This window comes from Salvia splendens, chromosome 10, assembly GCF_004379255.2.
Source record: "Salvia splendens isolate huo1 chromosome 10, SspV2, whole genome shotgun sequence".
Taxonomy (NCBI): Eukaryota; Viridiplantae; Streptophyta; class Magnoliopsida; order Lamiales; family Lamiaceae; genus Salvia; species Salvia splendens.
This window is the reverse complement of record NC_056041.1, coordinates 12449359-12469362: the sequence shown is the minus strand read 5'-3', so window position 1 is coordinate 12469362 and position 20004 is coordinate 12449359. Positions and strand designations below refer to the sequence as shown.

At 38.7% G+C, this 20004-nt stretch overlaps 2 protein-coding genes across 2 annotated transcripts; one reads left to right on the top strand and one right to left on the bottom strand.

The window, feature by feature from the left end:
• The first annotated feature begins 4810 nt into the window (after window positions 1–4810).
• Window positions 4811–6389, top strand: LOC121751158 (protein TOO MANY MOUTHS-like). Its single transcript, XM_042145876.1, has one exon. It carries the CDS (start codon window positions 4827–4829, stop codon window positions 6291–6293), a length of 1467 nt encoding a protein of 488 aa, XP_042001810.1. The 5' UTR covers window positions 4811–4826; the 3' UTR covers window positions 6294–6389.
• A 2169-nt stretch (window positions 6390–8558) lies between these two features.
• On the bottom strand, window positions 8559–19487 carry LOC121752172 (pre-mRNA-processing-splicing factor 8A-like). The gene is made up of 25 exons (XM_042147096.1): window positions 18950–19487; window positions 18167–18290; window positions 17983–18075; window positions 17477–17867; window positions 16735–17221; window positions 15845–16635; window positions 15477–15745; window positions 15045–15359; window positions 14558–14862; window positions 14016–14470; window positions 13781–13907; window positions 13462–13703; window positions 13249–13372; window positions 12971–13160; window positions 12787–12894; window positions 12312–12565; window positions 11475–12091; window positions 11278–11384; window positions 10933–11187; window positions 10376–10849; window positions 10073–10234; window positions 9784–9981; window positions 9423–9701; window positions 9095–9337; window positions 8559–8996 (listed from the first exon to the last, which is right to left on the bottom strand). The coding sequence occupies exons 1-25, from the start codon at window positions 19288–19290 to the stop codon at window positions 8805–8807; spliced, it is 7143 nt and encodes a 2380-aa protein (XP_042003030.1). The 5' UTR covers window positions 19291–19487; the 3' UTR covers window positions 8559–8804.
• Window positions 19488–20004: the final 517 nt, after the last annotated feature.

Sequence of the window (20004 nt, the reverse complement as noted above, 5' to 3'; positions counted from 1 at the left end):
TTCATGTTTAGGATCTTGGTTGGCAGGCGATTTATGAGGTAGATGGATGTGGCGACGGCTTCTGGCCAGAAATGTTTGGGAACTTTGGATTCGATCATGAGGGCTCGGGTCATTTCTAGGATCACCCTATTTTTTCTTTCTGCTACCCCGTTCTGTTCAAGCGTATATGCACACGAAGTTTGATGAATAACTCCGTTTTCTTTACAAAATTGGGTCATAGCACTATAAACAAATTCCCTCCCATTATCTGACCTAAGGATTTTGATGGTGGTTTGAAATTGTGTCTGGATCAGTTTAAAAAAGGATGAAAATTTATCAAAGACTTCCGACTTGTGTTTCAAAAAATAAAGCCACGTCATCCTAGTACAATCATCCACAAAAATCACAAAATAACGAAAGCCATTTCCACCAACAAAAGGCGCAGGGCCCCAAACATCAGAGTGTACTAAGGAAAACATGGATAGCATTCGAGTATTTGTAGGTTTAAAATAATGTCTGTGACTCTTGGCCAAAACACAAGTCTCGCAAGAAAAATTAGACGGAATTGAAAGATTCGGGTAAAGCAATTTAAAGTAACCAGGAGAGGGGTGTCCTAGTCTTCGGTGCCAAAGTCAAGTTTCCTGTTTTGTGGATCCGTGAGCCAGCATCGCACTCCCAGTTTGAGCTATCTCGTCCACATAGTAGAGCCCTTGCTTCTCAATGCCATGCCCAAGAATCCTCCTCGTCTGAATATCCTGTAGAATACAGAAATCAGGATGCATTAAGAGAGTGCAATTTAACTCCTTCGTCACATGACTTATAGCCATCAATCTTTGAGACAGGGTAGGAACATAAACACAGTTCTTGAGCCGTAGTGTAGGTGATATTTCAATAGTGCCAGAACCCACAATAGTAATCAATTCCCCATTTGCAGTTCGAATATATGACCTATCAGAATCTTCAGTATAATCAATAAAGTCATTTATATCCGGGGTCATGGTGTCAGTCGCCCCACAATCAAATATCCAGCCTTTCGAATTTTTTCAGAGATGTCATAAACATGGAATGCAGCGGAAATTTCTCGTAAGGGTGAAAAAATATTTTTTGACACAAAATTGGGGCTATTTCCGGATTTAATGATAGCTGGGGACCTTTTTGAATTTTTTGGAAGCCTGGGGGTTCATGCATAAATGGGCGTGGTCAATTTTTATATTTCACAAACTTATGGGGAGGAAAATAATAATATGAGGAGTTGAATTTAGGGTTTGGATTATATCCAAAGCCTTTACCTCCTTTCATCGCGCCTCCTCCGATCCCTCCGATTTCCGTCCATTCAGCCAAATTGCCGACGCCCCTTACGTTGCCGCCGGCCGGTGGAGGCTCCTGACGTACCCCCGTTCCGGCTCCGGTTGATTCCCCATGGTTTCTAGCCTCAGTTCGCCGCGGGGCTCCTTCTCCATTCACGCCTACGGCAATTTTCGCCTGGGCCGGAAAGGGCTCTGATATCATGATAGAAATCTATGGGTTCCATTTTAAAACCAATTGGTGATAGGAGGAGAGGCCCATGAGACTTATATAGTAGAGGCCCATGAGACTTATATAGTGGATTAAGCTCTTTGTGTACACCGATGTGGGATATTTTTATATTCATTTTATGTTTCAAACAATCGGCCCAATTTTTTTTTTCGATCAGTTGGACCACTGGCCCAAATTTTCAGCCCAGTTATACTGTTGGGTCAGTCATTTTTTTTCCGGTTTCAGCCCAGATATACTGCTGGGTCAGTTAAATATGACCCACAGTCGGCGACCCGCTCTGATACCATGATAGAACTCGGTAGGGGAAAAATATTCGTTGTTATTCATAGTGAGTATAGCGATTACAGATTATATAGGCTAGGATATCTACACATAAGGTAACCCTAATTACAATTAATTACAATATATTTTCCATATAATTCCCCTGATTTCGTGTGATCTTCTCCTTGATCTTCTCCTTGATTTCGTGTATCTTCTGACAATATGTAACCTCTATGTTAAGTACTCCCTCCGTCTGCCATTAGGAGTCCTATTCCTTGGTGACACGAGTTTTAAGAAATGTTAAGAAAAGTGAGTGGAAAAAAGTTAGTGGAATAGGGGTCCCATTTGTATAAATTAGTTTTAAATGAAATATGAGTGGAATGAGTTAGTTGAATGTGGGACCCTATTATCATTTATGGTAAAAGTGAACCGGGACTCTTATTCGCGGACGACTAAAATGGAAAAACGGGACTCCTATTCGCGGACGGATGGAGTATTTTATTAGCATTGCATACCTTGTAACAATGAGATTTAGGAATCAAATATGGATGTTTCATTGGATGACATCTTCCTATAATTTTGTCATGTAACTCTTCATGATTACTACTCCCTCCGTCCCCTATTAATTGTCACTTTTTTTATTTCGGTTCGTCCCTCAATAATTATTACACTTCATTTTTACCATAAATGGTAAGTAGGTCCTACATTCCACTAACTCACTTCACTCACATTTTATTATAAATCCAATATAAAAAGTGGGTCTTACATTCCACTAACTTTTTCAACCAACTTTTCTTTACATTTCTTAAAACTCGTGCCCGGTCAAAGAGTGACAATTAATCGGGGACGGAGGGAGTATCATATACATAAAAAAAAATTAAGATTTTCAAATATTACTAGTATATAGTACCATTATTTTGGAATAATCAATCAAAAAGTTTGAAATTGTTAGTGAGACACTAATCCTATCCATTTTCTCGTCTCCAAGTGAAAAAGAATGAGGTTGATTTGCATAATTACTCAACCCACTTCGATGTTTTAGAAGGAAAAAAATCTTCATATATATAAGTTGGAAAATATTAGCATTTGTAATTTGTATTTAATCCTTCCGTATAATGTAACTATATTACTTAGATAAATAAAGCATGTCACTGATAAGGAAATTGTACAAATATTATACCCGCCCACGAACCTCAGCCACAGCCCAAAAGGCCATCTGTTTACAACAAAAGAGTGTCGGCCCATTTACACCTGAAGTCCTGAACCAACCTGATTCAGCTCATAATTTTTTTTGACACATATTTACTATTTATTCTCTCCATTCCATGTTATTCCATGTTAAATAGAGTCATTTTTCCATTTTGAGAAATTGCAAGTTAATTGAGTCATTTCTATTTTTAGCAAAAAAATTAATTCTCTCATTTACTTTATTATCTCTCCATCTCTCTTACTTTATTCTCTTTTACTTTTTGAGGGAACATCATTTTTTATCCACGAACTTTGTCAAAGTATCATTTTAGGCCCGTGAACTTTGAAAATATCATTTTAGGTCCGTGAACTTTGAGTTAGTATCATTTGAGGTACTTTTTACTATTTCCAAGTTTTTTTGGACGAAAATACCCTCAATACCTTAAAGTGTATATATTTTTAATAAATTTATCATATACTCATAATTTTTTATAAATATCTTTAAATATATTTTTGACAAATTTTCTAAATATAATTTGACCTTAAATATTATCACTTAATTTTGTGACATGCAAGTAAAATTGCTTCTTCAATTTTTTATATTAATTTTTTTTTTAAATTGAATAAAGAACTTTTCTTTACTAATAAAAAATTGAATAAAGATCTTTTCTTGCATGTCACAAAATTAAATGATAATATTGAAGGTCAAATTATATTTAGAAAATTTGTCAAAAATATATTGTAAAGATATTTATAAAAAGATCTTTATTCAATTTTTTATTATTAAAGAAAGTTCTTTATTCAATATTTAAAAAAAATTAATATAAAAATTGAAGAAGCAATTTTACTTGTATGTCACAAAATTAAGTGATAATATTTAAGGTCAAATTATATTTAGAAAATTTGTCAAAAATATATTGTAAAGATATTTATAAAAAATATGAATATATGATAAATTTATTAAAAATATATACACATTAAGGTATTGAGGGTATTTTCGTCCAAAAAAACTTGGAAATAGTAAAAACGTACCTCAAATGATACTAACTCAAAGTTCACGGACCTAAAATGATACTTTGACAAAGTTCGTGAACCAAAAATGATGTTCACTCTTACTTTTTTCACCACCCATTTAATACACTATTCTTAAACTCCGTGCCAAAAAGAAATGCCTCTATTAACAAGGAAATGAGGGAATAGTATACTATAGTACTTAGGGTGTGATCCATTGCTAACTTGCTAATTCATCAACGTAGTGTATTAAAAATGTCAACACGATAATAATGAAATGTCAACATAAACTTATCACGATGCACGTTTGCAGTCCTTAAGTACTTTAGTATACTACATAGTAAATATGTGTCACAAAAAATAATGATTATTTGTGTTGATATTTTAATGTATTGTGTTGATATTAATATTAAATAATCATTATTTTTTGTGACACATACTATGTAGTATACTAAAGTACTTAAGGACTGCAAATTGATAAGTATAGATATTAAATATGTACTTAGTTCACTCTATTAAAAAAACCAATATGGTTGAGTGGGCTGGGTGGGTTTCTTATTCAAACGTTTCTAGCTATTTGGCAAGTTGTTTTTTTAAAATAAAAGTAACAATAAATACTAGTATGAGAAAATGATTAGGACTACAGCTTCCTCAAAGGATGAATTGCGTGATTGAATTTAATGCCCCAAAATTATCATTAATTCCATCTCCTCTCCTTCCCCGTGATTTCATTACTTTCTTACTTCAATATATTTGCCCCACTCTCACCAACCCTACACATATATCATTAAACTCCCTTACCTTATATACTATACCCTTCAAACATCCCTTTATCTAACACAATTACGAAAATGAAATTCTCTACACTTCAAGCAACAATATTATTCCATGTTTTGTTACTAGTGAACGTTCACTTAGTCATGCCATTCACCGTTATCATGCCGGATTCGGGTGCCCTCGTAGACGGGCCACAAACCGGGCTGCCCGGCTCCAACACCGGCGCTCAAACGGATCCCGAAGAGCAAGAAGCGGTCTACAACGTAATGAGAGCAACCGGCAACGACTGGGCCACGGAGATCCCAAACGTGTGCCGCGGTCGGTGGCACGGGATCGAGTGCGTGCCCGACAAAGACAACGTGTTCCACGTCGTGTCTCTTTCTTTCGGGTCGCTGTCGGACGATACCGCATTCCCAACGTGCGACCCGACCCGCTCCTCCATCTCACCATCCATCACTAAACTCCCTCACCTAAGAACCCTTTTCTTCTACCGATGTTTCACCAACAACCCTCAACCCATACCATCTTTCCTAGGCCAATTGGGCTCCTCTTTGCAAACTTTAGTATTAAGGGAAAACAACCACATTGGCCCAATTCCACCTGAATTAGGCAACTTGACCTATTTGACCGTTTTAGATCTTCACAAAAACAATTTAAATGGTTCAATCCCATATTCATTAGGTCATATTCAAGATTTAAGATCATTAGACTTAAGTTGCAATAAATTATCAGGCTCATTTCCTAACATCACTTTCCCATCATTAAGCATCCTAGACCTCAACCAAAACCATCTCAAAGGCTCCCTCCCAAACTCCCTTCTAAGTTGTAATTCCCTCCTAAAAATAGATTTAAGTCGAAATCGAATCTCCGGTCCCATCCCAAACCTAGAAAACCTCGAAAACCTAGTTCTCCTCGACTTGAGTTACAATATCTTAACCGGACCTCTCCCTAACACACTTCAAATCCAAAGATCTCTTCAAGCTCTCATCCTCAATGGCAACCCCTCTATATCCACCACAATTCCAAAAGACATGTTTTTAGGTTTGAACAACTTAATCATCTTAGGATTATCAAACACAGACTTGAAAGGCCCAATCCCAGAATCACTAGGAGACTTAGGTATGCTAAGAGTGCTCCATCTTGATGGGAACCAACTCAATGGAACCATACCATCAACATTTGCCAAATTGAATAGCCTTAGTGAGCTAAGGTTAGACAATAACAAATTGGTGGGGCCAATTCCGTTTAAGAGAGAGAGGGTTTGGAGAATGGGGAGAAAATTGAGGATTCACAACAATTTGGGGCTTTGCTATGATGAGAAAAGTGGGATTGGAGATGATTTGGACAGTTTGGCTAGTGCAGGAATTGGACTTTGTGACGTGCCTAAAAATGTACCACCATCATCAGTTCAACATATCTCTACACTAGATTATGGGAACATGTTCAATTCTACCACAAATTCAAGTGCTTCACCACACAAGAAGAAGGCTTTTGTTGGGGTGATAACCATATTTTTCATTTTTGTTTCTTGTTTATTGTGAGGAAATATATAGATAGTTGTCTCTTTTGTATTGTTGTTAGTTCACTATTGTGTATAGTGATTTTTGTGTATTGTAAGAATAGTATCATAAGTTATTGCCAATATAAAAAATCTTTTTGCATGAGTGTTGTATTTTTTTTGGTATTGATCCTTGACTCATCTCCTTAAGAAAATACTTAATTAAACAAATTTTCAACTGTGTTTGTTAAATATCCAAATCACCATTGGCGTTTCTTTCGTTTTGACATATACAACTCAGTAGCTTTCACTCAGTCAGAATCAACCAAATATTTTTAAAGAAAAATTGAAGAATGGGAAATGTACAATTAATGAGACCAATCCTTGGCAATTTTGGAATTGGTAGCTTTAATTGCAGTGGAACTTTTTTGCTCAAAGTTTGAATTAGGTGGGGTGTGGTGAAATTACTGATTTTGGCTCAATGTTGTGTTGTGTCAAGGCATCAAATCGGTATGTGCTTTTTTTGTTTTGTTTTGTTACTTGATTGCTCATTTATGTTGTTTTATACTCTGTTTTCACTATTAGGAGTACTTCTTTATAGGGCTGTTCTAAGATGTGAATTTGTTGTTCTTTTTTGTTGAAGTTTTCAGCTACTGTTTGCGTTGAAAGTTTGATTTGGTATTCATTCAACTTGTGTCTTTGATTACAATATGCACGCCTCCTTTAATAGGCTTGAGGAAGATATATACATGGAAGATTTACCCTAGATATAGAATCAAGAATAATACTAATTCTCATTCAATTTCATTCATGCTGCTGTGCTTTACTTACCTCTGCTCCTAGACGTCAAGCAACCATCGATATGAGGGTGCAAATCGTTTTTATTTGCTATAAGGAAGCATTGGTTGTACTATCTCCGTTCCGTCCCATAATAGATGTCATACTTTCCTTTTTATTTTGTCATATAAAAGATGTTATATTTTCATTTTTAGAAAAAATTCTCTCACATAAATAAAAAAAAGTTATTTTATGTCTTCATTTAACATATAAAATAAAACCTCCTAAAATATCTGTGTCGTACCACAAGTGTGACATCTTTTATGGGATGGAGGGAGTAGTTATGTTGGTGAAGCAAAATCCAACGTATAGCCTATGTTAGAGTAGTAAAGTTGAAAACAGAGGAAGGAGAAGAACTTGGAGACTGCATTTTGTAGACTAGATTAATTCATTTCTGAGTTACATCCATTCCCTTCTTATAGAGTGAAAAGTTAGGTTGATTAATCATTAATTCATATTCATCTACACTTATCTTTCCTATCCTTCCTTTGATTTTGCTAAACATTAGTAGCTCATAATGAATTGTGGCTGTAGTTCATGAAGATTTACGATAGTACAGATCTGATGCAAGCGATCATATTTTTCTTGCATATGCAGATAGCTGTAAAAAGGTTCAAGTCATGGAGCAGCAAACCGGATATGGAATTCTCAGTTGAAGTCGAGATAGTGGCTCGCGGGTACTGTGTGGAAGGGTAGGAGCATATGTGTACACCAAAGTGAAGGGCACAATTTCAGGTTTGCAAAATTCATCCCCGATGGGGCGACATATGTGTACACCAAAGTGAAGGGCACAATCGGTTACCTCGCTCCAGAATACGCTATGCTGGGTGGGTAAGGCATCGGAGAGCTGCGACATCTATAGCTTCGGCATTCTACTACTCGAGCTCGCTAGTGGGAAGAAGCCAGTAGAGAAGTTCAACTCAACGAGGAAATGTGACATTACAGAATGGGCATTGCTACTGGCTCACGAGAGGAAGCTGAGTCAACTGGTGGACCCAAAGCTGAACGGGAAGTACGTAGAAGATGAGCTTGAACGAGTTGTCTTGGTTGGACTTAGGTGTGAGGATATTCAACCGGAGAAGAGGCCGACGATGCTTCAAGTGATCAAGCTGCTGGAAGGAGACGAGGAGAAACTCGCACTAGCCGGAAAGGGATGAGAGGTTTAAATACCCCATATTAGAATTTCAATCCTACAACTTCGATATGTATATAAAATAAAAAATAAAACCATTTTTAGTAATGGATTCCACTAACTCATTCCTACTCACATTTTATTATAAAACTATTATATAAAAGTAAAAACCACAATCCATTAACTTTTTCAACTCACTTTCCATTATATTTCTTAAAACCCGTGCCAGGTAAAAGTGTGTCAATATTTGGGGGACGGAGATAGTGACAGAGAGTGAAACTGAAACCAACTGCCAAACTTCAAAAACTATGTTATAGCTAGCTCTCAAATACGATTTGGTTTTTAAACAGAAACAACAAAAGGACTAGTTATAAAAAAAATTGGAATTCAGTTTCCATGTAACATCTTTTGTCTACAAAGTCGTACGTTAGTTTTGTAAACAGACATTTTCTCAGTAGAACTCATATTTACAATATTAGGTAAGAAGATGCAATTTCTGATAGTCTTCCACAGCTCTCAGAATAATCAAGTGAAGGTGTCCTCGAATATGCAATTTCTGATGGTCTTCCACAGCTCTCAGAATAATCAAGTGAAGGTGTCCTCCCTGTCGCCTTCGGCAATGTCGCCTTCCTCCAAGTTGGAGAACTCGAGGAAATGCGTTGGCCGATGATCCTCATGATAGAACTCCCTGGGTGTGCCAAGTTTAACACCATATTTCATGCTCACTGTGTGCTTCACACCCATAAAATTGTAGTTCCATGGTCCATTATCAGGGATCTGTAAAAAGGTCAAATTAGTACTATAAATAAGGACTACGAGGGATGATACTAAACCACCTGCAATAAATTAAGAATCGAAATGAATAGTAATGTTACCATATAGAATCCCAAGAAACGGTCACTCAAGAGCATCTGAACCTTCTCGTAGTATGTAGGGAGGTAACCATGGGGGTTGCTTGCAGCATCTGTGTTGCTCTTCCCCCATTCATATCCAGTTGGGGTCAACTTGTATGCAGTTAGAGAGCATGAACCAGGGGTGAAACTACAGGTCAATATTATACATTTCTCTCCATCCCATTGTTTGTTGTTTGACAAGATCCGAGCATGAGCAGCGAGATCCTACATTGAGAGGTTATAAATGTTAGAACAAAGAAGATGGAAGAATAACAGCATTGCTAGAAACCAATATGAAGCAAGTATAAACCTGTGGTGACAGCTGAGGCTGCTCGTTTGGCTGAGTGTGCATCCATCCTAGCGGCTCCAAGTCATTCAAGAAATCATGTTCAGGTAAAGCTGATGGTAGATGAACTTGCTGGTGGGTACCCCACTGTGGAGCCAAGGCAATACAACGGATTTCCTTGACTTGGGGATTGTCAGGAGGACTAACACCATAAAGGTAACCTGCAACCTGAGTGCGCAAATCTGCAATGCAAATGAACTTCTTCAAGATATTCTTGGGCATAATGTACGTATATCCAGTTTCCTGCATAAATTTACCAAAAATGCTGTTAGAGTAATAGCTTTATATGAGCAGACAGACGTCATTCAGCAGAAGGTACCAGTACCTTAATGTCCTCTGAGTTAACATATATATGATTGACCCGAAGATGGAGATTGGTAGCAGAAATAGCTCTGACACGCCAGTCAGTTTTAGACCCAAATGCTGCTTGTTCATAAGGACTGGTAGTAGTCACGATCAATTCATCACCATGCACATTTGTTGTTCTTGTGGTGACTGCTGTGAGCTGACTAGAATCCTTTGCCTAAGGACCACAAAAGTCACGCGTTAAGCACCCAGGTAAACATAAAAAGAATGAGATGCCACAATCAGTTGCAACAGAGTAGGAAAATCACCTGTTTCTCGATCTCAGCAATTTGTTGACGTTGTTGTGAAGGTGGAGTGATCTCAGCTCCAAGAATAATATCACGAATCTCGGAATTGGTCAATGCAGATGTGTTCACATTGTTCTTTTTCGCATAGTCGGAAAGTATCAGATCTCTGAGAGCTATTTCAACCTACACATGTCAACAAAAGAAATCAGATTAGAAAGTAATAACAATCAAATGCATGTTCTGAAAAGGTCTCAAGTGCAGTATTCCCTCAGCCAACAAAAACTAGAAGCTTCAATTCTGAAAATTAAATTTCAACAATCTCACCTTCACCCACTGTTCATTTGTTAAACTCGGCCATATATGATGAGGCTCCGTGACAATTGTCTTATCAGGCTTGAGCAACATTTTCGCCTTCTCATTGTTTACATGAAGAGCTCGTAGAATCAATATTAGCCTTGAGAAAGCTGTGTAGGAGGAGACCGTCTTCAACCAATCATCATATATGTTGAACAATACCATCTGAGGTTCGGTGGCCTTCAGTATCAGATCACCGAATTTCTCAATCTTCAAGCATGCCTGGAATGGCAATTGTAACTCACTTCCTTTAATCACAATATTGGGGAAATCGAGCAAATGCACTTCAAGGGGATCCAACATTCCTTTGCGAGTCACAATGACTTGTTTCGGTTGCTCTTCAACAGGCAATGAGCGGACAAGGGCAGCAACTTCTTCCGCAGTTTTCCACTTGGCAAGCTGCCCGAGACGCTTTTGTCCAGCCCACACACTTGTGTGAATAACCTGTGGCCCAGAAAATCAGGAGTAAATACATGCATAACCCTCGGAAATATAGAAAACAGCATAACAAGGGGATATGAAGAAACCTTCAGAAACAGCTGGCCAGTCCTTGGGTTGAAAATGAAAATCGCACCATTAATGGGTTTTGTTGTGAGATTTCCCTCAAATGTCTTGTGAATAGTGACACGATACACATTTGTGTCATCTACAAACCAGATTATCTGATTACTGAAGATCTCCCCATAGTTCTGGGACGACAGATAGGGCTCTGTAGGTTCTGAAGAGTACAGCTGCAGTCCTTTTCTAATACGTTCTCTCAGAACGTATAACGCAGGGTTCGACTGCAAGCAAAAGTTGATTGATTAATCTTTGTTACACAAAAAAAATCAAATTCAACTCGGTTTATATAACAACAATTCAAAAAAATATACCTTCATGATCTTGTTCATAGCCTGTGCAATCAGTGGTTTCGAACCAGGGAACCAATTTCCAAAAGCAGAGTGGAGATTATAAGCAAGATCAAGTCCAATCATAACACCTGCAGACAGTATCATCCATGTCACTCAATATGAAAGAAAAGATTAACTTGAACTGTTAAACATGTAAAACCAATTAAAAATTAACACACCAGTTGGTGATGGATAGATTGACATGTTGTCCGTTGTGTAATCCATAAACTTCGCTCTAGTGTACCGCTCAATATCGTGGGAATCATAATCACCCCAGCGAAGCTGCACATCAATCCAGTATTTATTGCTGGCCTTTTGATCAAAAACATCCTTGGACTCTTGCACAAGACTTGGTTTTGACATGGGCCATCTATGGGCAGCAAACAACAGGATATCAGCGCATGAGCTGTTCATTTTGTAACTCTTTCGAGGGTGAATTGTCTCTTTCTGAACAGTCTCAATTTCCAGTGCATCCAACTCCTGATCCAAAACTTGACAAAGATCCATCACTACACTCTCATGTATCTTCTGCCACAGATGCGCACGGAATATCTGGATCAGGGATATCTTCAGTGTTGGTATCTTCCCATGCATAAAGATCCCAGTGAGATCCAGCTGGACTTGGAAACCAACATACACATTTGCTCTGTTAATAGTCGGCGACCACCAAAGAGTAAATCTTCTGTTAGGAATTTGGTTCAGACCGGATCTTTGTGCATTAGTCAACTTCTTATACTTCATAGACTCCTCAAATCCGGAAGCCTTCTCCCAAAAAAGACCCTCCCATGTTGGGAAACTGAATAATCACACAATAAAAATGAGACAGGTTAACATCATATGAACATAAAAGTAAACAAATGCAGGCATCAACTATGTACCTAATAATATTAAAGGTAGATAGGTCAAGATGGAAACTTTGGCTAGTTGCCAATTAGGCTAATGAGGTATGACAATGGTAGCTCATGTTATTTTAAAAAATGAAGGCTAAGACTATTGTGGACAGATAGGGGACTTACTAGGTTCCCTTAAACAATGTATGTTCAAGAATTCCTTCTACTCCTCCCAGAGCTTGGATAACATCTGTACGGTAGTTATTCAAATTCCATAATTTCCCGTCGTGCCTTTGGTGCGTCCACCAAAATGGATTTTGCTTCAGGACCTGGTACTGCTTGAAATCTGTCCGAACTCGCCACCCTTTGTCATATGCAAGTGTGTGCCTGTCCTTCTGGAAAAGAGTATTGATACGAGGTATACCACGATCCCATGAATCCTAAAAATTGAAAATAATATGCAAGTTAGACAAACACTTGAACAACAAAGTTCAGGTATTAACATAAAAGCAAAGAGTTAACAGTTCATCGTACTCAATACAAACAGGATTCAAGGTTATAAACCACCCTCCTCAGCATACCCCTAAAACCAACTGGTAACCAATGCAGACAGAAATTGGAAGAAAAGATGCACAACTCAATGTAAACTAAATAAACTTACTTCCAGATCTTCCAGGGTTAATCGCCTATTCTGTGCCTGAGCTTCCTGCCTTTTCAATGCATACTCAGCCCAAACACGTTGGGAGTCAATGAACTCGCTTTCCCACGGCTGTCACAGAGGCAAAAAGAGAAATTGGAAAACTGTGATGTGGGTAGGGAAAACAAAAAACACGAACTCAACATACCTGTATGTACCGATACAGATTGGGAATCAACTGGTCCTCATCATGACTCATTCCACTCCTAAAATGACTGACACCAGTATCTGTTTGTTTGCTATACCGGAGATCACTCTGAGGGATCAAGATGTGACCCATTGACAGCATTCCAAGTCCTCCAATTTCCTTTGGAGTGTAAAAGATGACAGGAGGGAACCTGACAGCATACAACGTTTTAGAGTTTCAGTAAGGAAAAAACCAGAACTAAAGAGAGACTGCATATACAGGATTCAAAATGTAATAACCTGCTAGGCATTTTGGAATTCAGCCCAATCTTGATACGCGTCTGTATCTTGTTTTCGCACTTAACAAGAAGATCCAACAACTCTTGCGTGTGCACAGTAGCTTCACGGAAATATGTCATGAGACCTGCACAAATAAGACAGAAGGTTTCAGCAACAAGAAAAGTAGCAGTCTACCACAAAGGCATGCATTAGAAAGATATATCTAAATATTACCTATTAAGGCAGTATTCCACTTGTTGACAATCTTTGTGAATGTTGTTGAACCTGAAGACATGAGAATCTGTCTAACTCGGTTCTCGAACACCTTCATGTGTTCATCATCAACCCTTAAGAAAGCAACTGCAGTTCTTTCTTTTGTTTGCTCATTTTGCAGATTCCAAACACCATCTCTTGTATTACTGAAAGCCTCTTGAGTCATTCTTATCTTGGGCAGTATACGAACTTCAAAACCACTCCTGCAATACAAAAAGTACATGGTCATTTTAAACATTCCTCAACTATTGAACGAGGGATGAATAGAGAGCACACATACATGCTGAACAGCAGGTTTGGATTGTCCTTGCTGTAGACAGATACAAAGCTGTTCTCCCATTCAAGTGTGGTGATACTTCTTGGAAGTCGATTCTTCATGTCCCAGAAAACACTCCTACCTAGATTAACTGAAAGAATGTTGTCGAGACATATTAGCAGTCATACATAGGTCAAGAACGTCAACATTTTAATAATATTAGATATACAAATCATGGTAAAATAAAGAGGACCCATACCATCATGCTTCATGAGTCTCATTCTAGCATCTCTTGGCCAGCACTTCTTATTATTATACCCAACCATATTTTCATTGTTGGGATCAGGATGCTCAGTAAGATAACGCTGGATAAGATCCCGAGCCTCCTCATGAGTGAACCGGAACAGTATATGCACCTTGTCAATGTACCTAGAGTACAGTCTGATCGGATGCCGAATTTCCACTCTAGCGTCGTGGTAAGTAATGAACTCATTAGGCATCTGGGGAGGACCAGCTATCTCACTGGCTCGTGTCAGACCAAGAAGCAGTAGATCCAGAACAAGTCCATAGTACTGCACAACGAATGAAGCGAACTGAAGACCACGGATGAGACCATAAGAATTCGTATGGCTCATGTCCTTGTACGATAAAACAACATTGTTCTTTGCAGTGACATAATCAGCAATATTATGGTCCAGAACCAAACGCAGAAGCCTGCGGATATAAAGATAAAAGTAAGTTTCTCAGACATACCATTATATAGTTGTCAGAAGCAAAGGTAAATCAAATTTACTACAATACCTGTTGAGCATGGTTAAATCAATCTTTTCAAAAAACTTCTCAAATTTAGTTTGAAGCATCACAACACACTGCCCGTCACTAGTGTCCCATACGCCTTGTAGGTTGTTTATGCCTTGACACCACTTGTAAACCAACAGAGGCGGTGGTTCTGAATCTGCAGGTTTAATCCAATTAGGGAAAAGATGACGTTTGTCACCCTCATACCACAGATACTGGTCCAGATATGCATCGGTGATCTTTTCAAGAGGTTCAATCTCATAAACAGGAATTAGATAGCTGTATAGATCCATGAACTCAATGCCAACCTGCAAGACATTTCATTTTCTAGCTTAGAATTTTCAAAGAGAAGAAACCTCAAATTGAAGTAAAAATAAAATAGTTTCAATCATTTAAATAGAACTTTGACAGGCATGTGAGGCTAAAAGAACTGAACATTTCAGAACATTCTATGAAATCAATCAAACAGGAAGCTTCATCAAGAACTTACTTCTTTGAAGGCACGTTGAGTAAGCAAATGACGTTTGATACGCGACAACGCCTCGTGAGGGTTGTCATAAGCCTGCTCAATCAAGCCCAATTCTTCTCTCTGTAGCTGGTTCAACCTTACAGCAACACTATACGACTCCTTCAATCGCTCCAGAGCAAGGATGAGGAGTTTTGTATCATGCTTGTAAGACAGAGGGGGGAAAGGAATCGGAGAGAATTTTCTAGATTCCAGCCAATGCACAGTCGTAGTGTATATTGCCACTGCTTCTTCAGGAGTGACATATGGACCATCTTTCAAGTAGTTGTGTTGTCGTTCCTGCAAAGTTTGTGGAAAGAGAATATTAAAAAAAGCTATGGAGATAAATCAGAACTTGAATATTCAACTCCAGGAGACTTCATGATGGTGTGGGTTCGGTTATACAAAGTTACAAACCTGTTCAGCTTTCAACCAAAGACGAGTTAATCTACCAAGATTCTTTCGGCAAACAGTTTTGTCAACTGTGGCTCCCCTTCTAATACGTTCTCGATTATAATGAGCAACATTGGTCCACCAATCAGCTTTCGATTTGACATAACGCAATATCATGTTCTCGATTGGAACTGGCAAACCAGGTACCTTCCAAGGAATATTTGCTTTCCAGCAACGCCAAGCCTCACTCAGATGCTGCAAAATAGTCCTAGCTTTATTTTGCTTAATACCCTCTGCAAGAAAAACAATGAGCATTTTTATTTCAAAAAATGAATATCACATAATAGCAAAGGGAAGAGAGGAGAACAGAAACAGATATCAGAAGCTTTTACCTGGCATTGCATCGAGGACATCGTGCATGACAGCAGCACGAAGCTCTAGATCAAAGTGGCTTTCAACACGCTGTTTAGTCACAGTTTTCGCCACTCCCTTGGAATGCCTTCCTTCAAATTGCCTAGCAAGTAGATTTCCAAGCCACCTTTCCAGGAGAGGAACAATACCACGAAGGAAAAACAACCACACTCTCCACATAGGAGCCCAAAAGCCACAACCAGGACCTTTCCCAACCGGTCCAGTATTAAATCGGTAATAGATCAGATGCTTTAAGTCTTTACACATCCGAATCTGGCGCATGAGCCGATATTTATAGCGGTACATACCAGTCAATTGTCCAACATGTGAAAAAATGTATTGTAGGCCATCAGCCAACTGAAACGCATCAACATTTCCCAGACGGAACTGGATATTTGCATCAACTACAAGCTTTGTCAAACGCAGGATTTCACGGCAAAGATGGAAGGCATTACCGAAACGTGACTTTTTGCGTTCCTTAGTGGTTAGAGTCTTTACAGGCTTCAAGTTGAAGTTGTAGTCCAGATGAAGGTAGTTCAAGTTTTTCCTATGAATCAGTAGGTTCAGCATGTTGTACCCTTGCTTGCACACTTGCAGACCAGCTTCAGCCCAATCAAGTTCAGTAGTCTGGAAAAACTTTGTAGCTTGGAGGGACCTGAACAGGTGCTTCTTCTTCTGAGCCTTAGGTGGGCGGTGATGCAGCTCATTCAACACAAAACATTTCAACAATTTCTGATAGCTAACGCGAACTTTGACAGGGTAAGACGGGGGGCTGCAAACAGAAAAGGGAAAGAAAACATAAGATACACAAGCACATTCTCCAGAGCTAACCCTGTGTGTGAAACAAAGAGAAGTTAAGAGCATATCTCACCAGTGTTCCTTGAACCACTCAGATACAAGAGGTATATCTTCGGCACGCCTCATCCGTCCGGATCGCATGTTAAAAGGGCGTGGGGCAAACAGAAGAGAAATACCAGCAGCAGTTGTGTCCGTATATATAGGAGTGCCAACTAGTAACGGTTCTACACCCTCAGGCAAAGCAAAATCATCGTCTTCTTCTTCATCATATACCTTCTTATCTCTCCTATCTTTACTTGTACTTGTTATGGGATGGATTAGAGGATCATAGTAGAAAGCAGGTAAATCAGGATCCTCTGTTTTTATGAACATAATCATTGGAGTGTGATATATACTAAGCTTTACTTTCCTCGGCCTATTGTTGTAAAGATGGGGAAAAGCAATCCTGTATTCTGTCCTGAGAGGTGAGCGAATGATAAGCTTATTGATGTCATTAAACTCATTCCAGTCCTCGTCTCCTTTCTCCATGTCCCGATACAAAGGCTCAAACTTAGGACCACCTGCAAAATTAAAACCAAAATAATCAGAGAAAGGTGGTACAGATTACTTCTATAGTCACTTATCAACCTTAATCGCAATAACCAAACCAAAAAAAGTAGAAACTACTATCTCAAAGAAGGAACATAACAAGTGACATCATCTACAAGAACTGAGCATGTGCATCACTTCTACAAATAAGCACAACAACATTTGTAAAGATATAATTAGCACAAGAGTCATTAGAGAAGAAAATTAGATATTGCACACAGACATACCAGGTATACACATGTTGAGAGCTTTGGCAGTGAAGAATGACTCCATGTCAAAAAGGTAGAAGTAATTTCGATCAATCAAATCAGAAAGCAACTGGCCAGCAAGCCGGTGAAGCGTCGCCATGATTGGAAGCGAAAGATGCCATTTTCGGTAGCTAGGCCCATTTATAAGCTTTGTCTTCACAAGAGGCTTATGGTCATAGAACCAGGTATGAACAGCTGAATCTTCTTCCTCATCCAATTCCAACTGAATTGGTTCTAAGGGATCCACATCAAGGAGATTGTCAGCATAGTCTAATGGAGGCTCTTCATCATCAAACGGTGGGAAGCGCATTCTCTTGAAATGTCGACGATCTCTCTTCTCTCTTCGCATCATGATCCACATGGTACCCCACTGCAAGGAGTTTAAATATTCAGTAACATTAGTGGCAAGAAAAGGCTATTTAGATGAGATAAAATGCACATATAACCACAAAACAACACGAAATGCTCAAAACAAAAAAACATACCTGTGCCAAATAGATTGGTTCAACAACCCAAGGGATTTCATTTACAAAGGTAATAGCCCCAGTAATATGGTACAGAACCTTCACTTCACGCACCTGAAGTCGCAAAAAAGCAAATATGGTTAATACAAGCATAAAACAATAAAAGGAACCTCACCAAAAATCCAGCGTTATATGTCACAATTACCTGTTCCCACGGCATAGGCATATTTTCGAGAAGTTTGTACACAGCATGTGGCACAAACTTGAGAGCGCCCAAGTAGACACGCTTGTCATGCCGATATTTCTTTGACGACATGTCACCATGGTCCCTGCCACAAAATATCAAAACATGAGTCGATTAATAAAAATAGCAATGCCTTCAAAAAAGACCTAACGTGAACAAAGACATCACAATCAAAATGAATTTTGCAATGCTACCTACATGTCCGTGAAGCATATGCTATGTAATCATTCAGATGCTCTAAAAGACTAAAGAGTACCACAGACAAATGATTACACCATCTTCACATAAACATACCCATTGAATACAACACTTCCACTGCAACATAGTAATTTATGAGCTCTAATATAGTTAACATCAAAAGGAATTTCAAAGCTAGTGTCATAGCATATTAGCATGTTAAGCCCACTTACTGACTTACATAATTTGGATAATATTTTAGCAACTTCATAGACGGGCCTAAGTTCTTCTATCAATAGAACCAAAATAATATGTGGAAGCCGATCATTACAGTATAAATTATCAACAGCCACTGGGGACACTATTAATCTGAAGTAGCAAAACTTTATTTATGGGAAACAAAATACTCGTAATAACCTAGTAAAGGGGAAAAACAACATGATAAAATTTTACATAATTCTCTACATGAAACAAGTTTTGAATCACAAAGCACAGCCCAAATAAGCACAAAATACAAAAATAAAATAAAAATAAATAAAAAAATAAAAAAATAAAAAGTTAACATACCTAATGATTTTCCTGACATGTTCAGGAGGCATATCCTCCTTCTGCGTCTCAACAAATCCGAATTTCCGTTTGTCGCTATACCGCTTCGTGTTCAGTTGCATCCACTTCCTCGCTCTCTCGTCCAACTGAGACTCGGTCGGCACGACGGTGTATGAAGGTAGCAACGACGGCATCGGGGGCGCAATTGGCTGAGCTCCGCTAGTCCCAGGCGGCGCAATAGGCTGAGCTCCGCTAGTGCCAGGGGGCGCCATCATTGGCGGCATAGCTCCAGCTCCGCTCGTCCCCGGCGGCGCCGGGTTGTTCATGTTGTTGTTCCACATATCCTGCCCGCTGTTGTACATCTCTCTATCCTAGTAAAAAACCCTAAAACCCTAGCAAAACACTCCGACCACGCAGCAGTAGATTTCCGGGACGAAGTTGCGATGATTCATAGAGGTCTACAAATTAGGGATTGGAATTTGGATTTACAGTAAATCCCCTCTCTCTCTCTCTAAGTGGATCGAAGAGAGCTGAAATTGGCTGCTGAGAGAAATACTATGGTCTATAACTATCGATGCAAGAGGAGGAGGCGGTCTATTCGAACCGCCTTTAACATTTGGGCTATCTCTGTTATGGGCCTGGGATTTCGGGCGGTGAATGGGATGGGCTTGAGATTATTACCATCTTCATATTATGATTTACCTTAGCATGCTCGGAGGTTAAGCAATTCTATTTTAATATTTGTTTATATTTTAATTAATAAAATTAGTAGATTCAAAAATATTACTTATTTTTTCTTCTATTAAGGGCATCCGCAGTGGTGCGGATGTCCCGGCGGAATTCCCCACGGAATTCCCAAAAACACCTTCTGCCACGTCATAAGGACTTCCCACTGCACTGCCACGTCATACGAACTTCCCACTGCACAATGGCGGAATTACCATGCGGAATTCCCGATGGAATTCTCACATTAAAAAAATCATAAATTCACAAATTAAACAATTTCCGGAAGTAAACAATTTACATAATTAAAATTTCGACGAACATAAGGAAAAAATTCCATTAAAATACGAAAA

What these genes read in the sequence shown, in the direction of transcription:
- LOC121751158 (XM_042145876.1), top strand. Translation starts at nt 4,827, where the DNA reads ATGAAATTCTCTACACTTCAAGCAACAATATTATTCCATGTTTTGTTA.
- LOC121752172 (XM_042147096.1), bottom strand. Translation starts at nt 19,290, where the DNA reads ATGTACAACAGCGGGCAGGATATGTGGAACAACAACATGAACAACCCG. An exon ending in AATCTATCCATCACCAACTG is followed by an intron (nt 11,385 to 11,474) that starts GTGTGTTAATTT and finishes TACTGTCTGCAG; the next exon opens with GTGTTATGATTGGACTTGAT. An exon ending in CTATGAACAAGATCATGAAG is followed by an intron (nt 11,188 to 11,277) that starts GTATATTTTTTT and finishes TTTTGCTTGCAG; the next exon opens with TCGAACCCTGCGTTATACGT.